The following is a 6,000-nucleotide window of genomic DNA, read 5'->3' as shown; positions in this document are numbered from 1 at the left end:
TGAATCATCCGAAATGTTGACTCATGAGCCTAAAGTGACTGAAATATAATGTGAATCAAATTTGCCCTCCAAGGCATCGTTCTCTTTCCACTTTCCTCTCTCCCCTTCCTCTTTGGGTGACTCATCCTTCTACCAAGTAAGAGTCCAGTAGCGGGCAAATCCCAAAACCCTCTTTGAAGGAGATGAGCAGACTTTCAAATGGTCTGCCCCAGTCCCTAGATCGTCCAGCCCAGCTGTTTTGCCTACGTCATCCAGGGTCTGCAGTTTAGACTGGGACTGATCTTAAAACTGTCAAAAATATTATTTTTTCTTTTAAGGTGGTGATGGTAGTAGTGATAAGTTGGTTTGGGAATTTAAGTTTGAAAAAAGACAATCTTTTATTTCAAAATCTAAAATTTAACGTATACTTCAATCCTTAAGGCTACTCCACGGTCCCGTTATTTAGTACCTTTCTGCGCTCTGGGTTTTTTCCCTTTCCTGGGAGGAAAGTTTCCACTCCCAGTCCCCAAGATAACGCCCTTCCGGTGGCGCGCCAGGAGCGTCTCCGACCCCTCAGGGCGGGCAGGCAGGCAGCCGGCTCGCTTTCCCAGTACTCTAATTACACAGACTGACCTCCAGCTGTGGGCAAGCCCAAGCCCCCAGTTCGACCCTCAACTACCCTAGGCTGACTGTGGGGTTCCCAGCTCCAAACCCCGCCCACCGAACCCAGCCTGGCCGGTAAAAGAGAGGAAGTGCAGTAACACCCACCCACTTTGCGTCTTTTTCCTTTTCCGTTGGGCCGGCTGGTTGCCCGTCAACTCTATCTCTTAGCCGATTGGCTCGCTCCCTCCCGCGTTAGTGCCTGCCTCTCCCGAGCAGGAGGGTGAGTCACGCCAAACTGGGCGGAGAGTCGGCTGGCCTCTCTCCTTCGCTCGTCTGGGCGGCGGCGGCAACTGGGGACGGGGCGGGTGGCGCATCACGGGCGCGGAGGCAGGAGGAGCAGTCTCATTGTTCCGGGAGCCGTCGCCACTGCAGGTCCCTCGGCTCGTTGGGCCCTGCCCCTCTCAGTCCTCCCCACCCCCCACAACTGCCCGCGGCTGTGAGGAGAAGCGTCTCCCGCGGAGGCAGCAGCTGCAGCATCATCTCTCCCCCGCCAGCAATGGAAGACATAGACCAGTCGCCTCTGGTCTCCTCGTCCTCGGACAGCCCGCCCCGGCCTCAGCCCGCGTTCAAGTACCAGTTCGTGAAGGAGCCCGAGGACGAAGAGGAAGAGGAGGAGGAAGACGAGGACGAGGACGAGGACCTGGAGGAGCTGGAGGTGCTCGAGAGGAAGCCCGCCGCCGCGCTGTCGGCGGCCCCGGTGCCCGCCGCCGCCGCCACCCCGGCTGGCGCGCCCCTGCTGGACTTCGGCAATGACTTCGTGCCCCCGGCGCCCCGGGGGCCCCTGCCGGCAGCGCCCCTCGCCGCCCCGGAGCGGCAGCCGTCTTGGGACCCGAGCCCCGCGTCGTCGGCGGAGCCAGCGCCCTCCCTACCCTCCATTACCGCAACCTCGCCCTCCCAGCTCTCTGAGGACGATGAGCCTCCAGCCCGGCCTCCCCCTCCTCCCCCGGCCGACGTGAGCCCTCAGGCGGAGCTCGCGTGGACCCCGGCCGCCCCTGCCCCCGCCGCGCCCCCTTCTACGCCGGCCGCGCCCAAACGCAGGGGCTCCTCCGGCTCAGTGGGTAAGTGCCGCGCCCTTCGCCTCGCGCCGCCCCTCGCGCCCCTCCCTCTTTTGTGCGCAGCCCCCAAAGCCTGGGCCCAGTCTTGCTCTCCGCCCGGAGGGGCTTTGTCTGCGGACCTCGGGGCGAAGGCGCCCCCGCTGGTGGGAGCCGCGGGGAACAGGGTGGGGCGGCCGAGGAAGCTCGGGCTTGTTCTTTATTGTCCGTCTGCGTGTCGGGGAACACGTGCACCCCGCCCGCTCCCAGGTTCTTCTCTCAGGTCTCCATTCCACCGCGTCCGGGAAGTTAGGAACCCACCCCTTGCAGGAGCTGGGTGTGTATCGAGGAACTAGGGGTGCGGATTCATCGGGCTGGCTCGGTTCCGGGGTAAGGATGGAAGGCCTTGGCGGCCTAATCTATTGTCTGCCCGTCTGGGTTGCTCCTGGGGAAAAGACGCAGTTTTCCTGTTGGTCTTTGCCTGCATTCAACTCTGGCCCCCCTGCTCAACCTTCCCTCGGCTTGGGTGGCCCCATGCGCTTCATCCCCCCCTCTCCTCCCCGCTCTGGTCCAGTGGAGAACGTCCACTTTGACCCGACTGCAGTGAAGGGAGAGCGCCTCCAGTGGTGTGGCGCGTGGAGAACTGGGGAGAGGAGTTCTGGCGAAGACCTGCCACCGCCCAGCTTACCGGGTTGTGATGTGGCGTCTCCCCCCTCTCCCGGCTTAACCGAGCCAGGGAAGTAGGACCTGGGCGTCGTGTTCCGAGGGGGCGCAGTGCTGCCAGGGGCTCTGCCGCAGGGCGAGGGGAATTGCCGTTAGGATGGACAGGTTTAGCCTCTTAAGGCATCGTGATTGAATCGTAGAGAAAAGAGGAAAATGCAAAATGGTTGACATTCCTAAAGAAGGGGAAACCTGGGGATTCCTTATCGGGAATAGGCCAATTGAACTTGTGGCAGGTTTACCATGAGACTTCATGAAATGTTTTGAGACAGACGTTTTCGTTTATTGGTTAGAAATACTACTTCGTAGAAGTAATGTTTTAGGTCTGCAGAGACAAATCTGCGTGGTCTGTAAATAGTTTTCAAATCTTTTCATTCACGAGCATCTGATTGTGTGTTGTTATTATTATTAGGGACATTGTTTTATTACCCTTTTCATCTTGGGAAACTTTATTTTGGAAGAGAAAAAATCAAGTTCGTTAGAGATTGAGAATTCATCTTATTAGATACGTTAATTAACTTATTAACAAATAGCTTGTTACTTTTGGGACAGAAAGTGTCCCACTAGTAGTAGGATTTTTATGTATAAAAGAGCAAGAATCAAGAATCAGGTAGTGTAACAGCCTGCTGAGAAATTGTCATAGCCTTGTAGGATTTTAGAAATGGTTCTTTTTCTAGAAAAAGGAACTCAGTGGGAGATCACAGAAGAGTTTTTTTTTTCTTCAGTTCACTCCTGCTCCACAGTGGGGAAAATAAGCCAATAGTGATGTTTCTGAATAACATTTTGATATTGACATACCCCAAAACATTACTGAAAACATTGATCACTACACAAAAGATATTAGAATCTGAGGAGTAACTCAAATTTTCCTTTTTCTGGGTAAAAACACACATTTTAGAGAAACTGAGGTGAGGTAGAAAAATAAATAAGGAATTTGCAAATGATAAATTTAATGATTAAGAAAGGCATACTAATTTGTTGTCTTGTGTTCCTTCATGGAAACAAAGAAAAGAGTTCTGTTCTTTGAACCTTGGAGATTCAGGAGGTGACAGCATTCTCTTGGAATTTTGACTTTTGGAATACTAAGTTTGGAAGACAAAGGAGAAAGAATATTGCCTACTCAGTGACTCTATCTTTACATAGTTCCCTAATTCTGTATTGATGTTGCCTATTTGGAAAGTTTAGTTCTTTTAGTAAATACAGGAACATTATGATTTATGGGCACAGATAGTTAAGGCATTTCACTGAGTCTAGGTTTCTTAACGAGTTCATTCATTCAACTGATTATTGATTACCTACAAAGAGGCACTATTCTAGGCTATGAGGATATAGCAATAAGCAAGACACATGTGTTCCCCGTGGGGGGAGTACAGATAATATGCACATAATTAAGGAAGTCAGATTAGTGTTAAGTGTTATGAGGAAAATAAGCAGAATGATGGTGTGGAAAATGACTTGAGACGTGTGGGAGTCTTTTTAGGTAGGGCGGCACAGAGAGCCCTTTCCGAGGAGGTGAGATTTAAGCTGCAGATATACAAAATTTCCAAGAAGCTCCTAGGAGGCAAAAGCCCTGAGGCAGTAATAAGCTTTGTATGTTTGAGAATCTAGTAAGAAGACTAGTGAGAAAAACTAGGGGGAGAGTGGTATAAGGTGAGCGTGGGGAGGTGGACTACACTTAGATCATTTGAGGTCTCTAACAGGCCATGGTAAAAAATTTTGTTTTTTGGGCTTCCCTGGTGGTGCAGTGGTTGAGAATCTGCCTGCCAATGCAGGGGACACGGGTTCAAGCCCTGGTCTGGGAAGATCCCACATGCCGTGGAGCGACTGGGCCTGTGAGCCACAACTACTGAGCCTGCGCGTCTGGAGCCTGTGCTCCGCAACAAGAGAGGCCGCGATAGTGAGAGGCCCGTGCACCGCGATGAAGAGTGGCCCCCACTTGCCGCAACTAGAGAAAGCCCTCGCGCAGAAACGAAGACCCAACACAGCCATAAATAAATAAATAAATAAATAAATAAATAAATAAAATTTTTAAAAAAATGCGTTGATACAACCATGTCTCACTTTGAAAAAAAATTTTGCTTTTTAAAATATTGTTTATTTTAGAAATGTGCTTCTTAAATATTTATATTGGGATTTTGGAGCACAAATATAGTTTTGAAGATTTAGAGAAACTAAAAGGACTGACGTGAGTAAAGGCAAAGAGCTGAGAAATGTGCAGAACATGGTTAGAAACATAGAGCAGTCTGACTGGCAGAGGGTTTATGTTAGTGAATATGGTAGATCCCTGACAGTTGTATATTTTTTAACATTGTTGTTTACCCCATTTTTTGAGTAAACGCTGATTTCCCTTACTTGGTAAGTTGTAATTTTGCTGTTTGCTGTTGTGCTTGGAGCATCTGCATTGCCATGAAGTAACTGAAGTGAGACTGAAGCCTCTCCCCTGCTGACCATTTTTCATGGAGAAACATTGGCTTCAGGTTAAAAAGGTGGTTGGTTAACCTAGGCTTTGAGGATATGCAAACATTCATTAAGGATGGCATTGAGCTGGTCTCTGGACATGTTCTAAGCCAGTGTTAATTAAGATTGAAAATGTGTGGTAGATCTGGATTCTGAAGGGTGTTGAATGCCAAATTAAGGAATTAGGGTTTTATCATCCTGCTTTTATCCATGCTCTGCCATTCACGGTTGCCTTTGCTTTTGGCAATTTAAATAATGAAACAAAAAATGTTTTTGTTGTTGTTGTTTCCAAAATATAAAGTTATTTCATTATTTGTCATCCTTCTGAATTACTGCTTTAGGCATTGGGAAGCCACTGAAAATTATTGAACTGAGGCATGGCATCATGAAAGCAGTGTTAGAAAAGTGAATTGGTGACAATATTCAAGATAGGTTGGAAAGAAAAATAGGGGAACTATTTAGAAATCTTTCACAGTGGTTCTGAGAGAGATGAGTAGAGCCTGAACTAGTTCATTCAGTGAAAATGGAATACGGGGAGGAATATAAGAAACTCTAGGAAGCATGATTTTTTTGGCTCTGAATCTCTGTTTTTATAGTTAGGTTAATAAGACGTTTTATGAAAGAAAAATTGATAGGACTTGGAGGCCATGGATATAAATACAAAGAAAAGAATGTTGATGCTTATTAAATCAATTTCAGAGATTGTCCAAAGTTGTTGTTGCAATGGAAGCTTGTATAGAATTGAATATTGCTCGTAAGTATAGGTTATGGCTTAAGGATTAAAAATTATTTGTCTTTTACAAAGTCATTTATTATATGATTATTTATATCAGCATAGGAGCACATATTAGAAATGTTAAAAGATTTTGAGTGATATATAGTTTAAGTCTTAAGTATCAGTCCTTAACATAAAGTTCAAGTAAACAATGATGTGACACTCCCAGGAAGTAGTTGCCTCTAAAGAAAGAGATGTCATGCCATAATCCATTCCCCAGCCTCTCTCCTCCTATTATTATCTAGAAAATGATAACAAGGAATGGAACTGATGAATTTAGAGATTCTGAATAATTCTCTTGTTAACCATTTCTAATTTTCTGACTAGGAATAACAGTTGGGAACAAGTGGTGTGCTCCTTAAGGATAAAGTGAAT

The 6,000-nt window shown here is 47.6% G+C and overlaps 1 protein-coding gene across 4 annotated transcripts in view; it reads left to right on the top strand.

Annotated features, from left to right (window-relative positions):
- Positions 1-788: 788 nt before the first annotated feature.
- Positions 789-6,000, top strand: part of RTN4 (reticulon 4) — a 67,721-nt gene continuing 62,509 nt past the window's right edge. The window contains exon 1 of one of the 4 annotated variants that reach the window (XM_061210561.1): positions 789-1,315. In XM_061210561.1, the coding sequence (XP_061066544.1) occupies positions 1,139-1,315 (177 nt within the window). In that variant the 5' untranslated portion in view covers positions 789-1,138. Of the gene's footprint in view, positions 1,701-6,000 lie in introns of all 4 variants that reach the window. The other 3 variants (XM_061210560.1, XM_061210562.1, XM_061210563.1) reach the window with 3 other exon arrangements.

The sequence above is a fragment of the Eubalaena glacialis genome, chromosome 14, assembly GCF_028564815.1.
Source record: "Eubalaena glacialis isolate mEubGla1 chromosome 14, mEubGla1.1.hap2.+ XY, whole genome shotgun sequence".
Classification (NCBI taxonomy): Eukaryota; Metazoa; Chordata; class Mammalia; order Artiodactyla; family Balaenidae; genus Eubalaena; species Eubalaena glacialis.
Note: the sequence above shows the minus strand (reverse complement) of the source record. Positions and strands in the feature narration are given on the sequence as shown.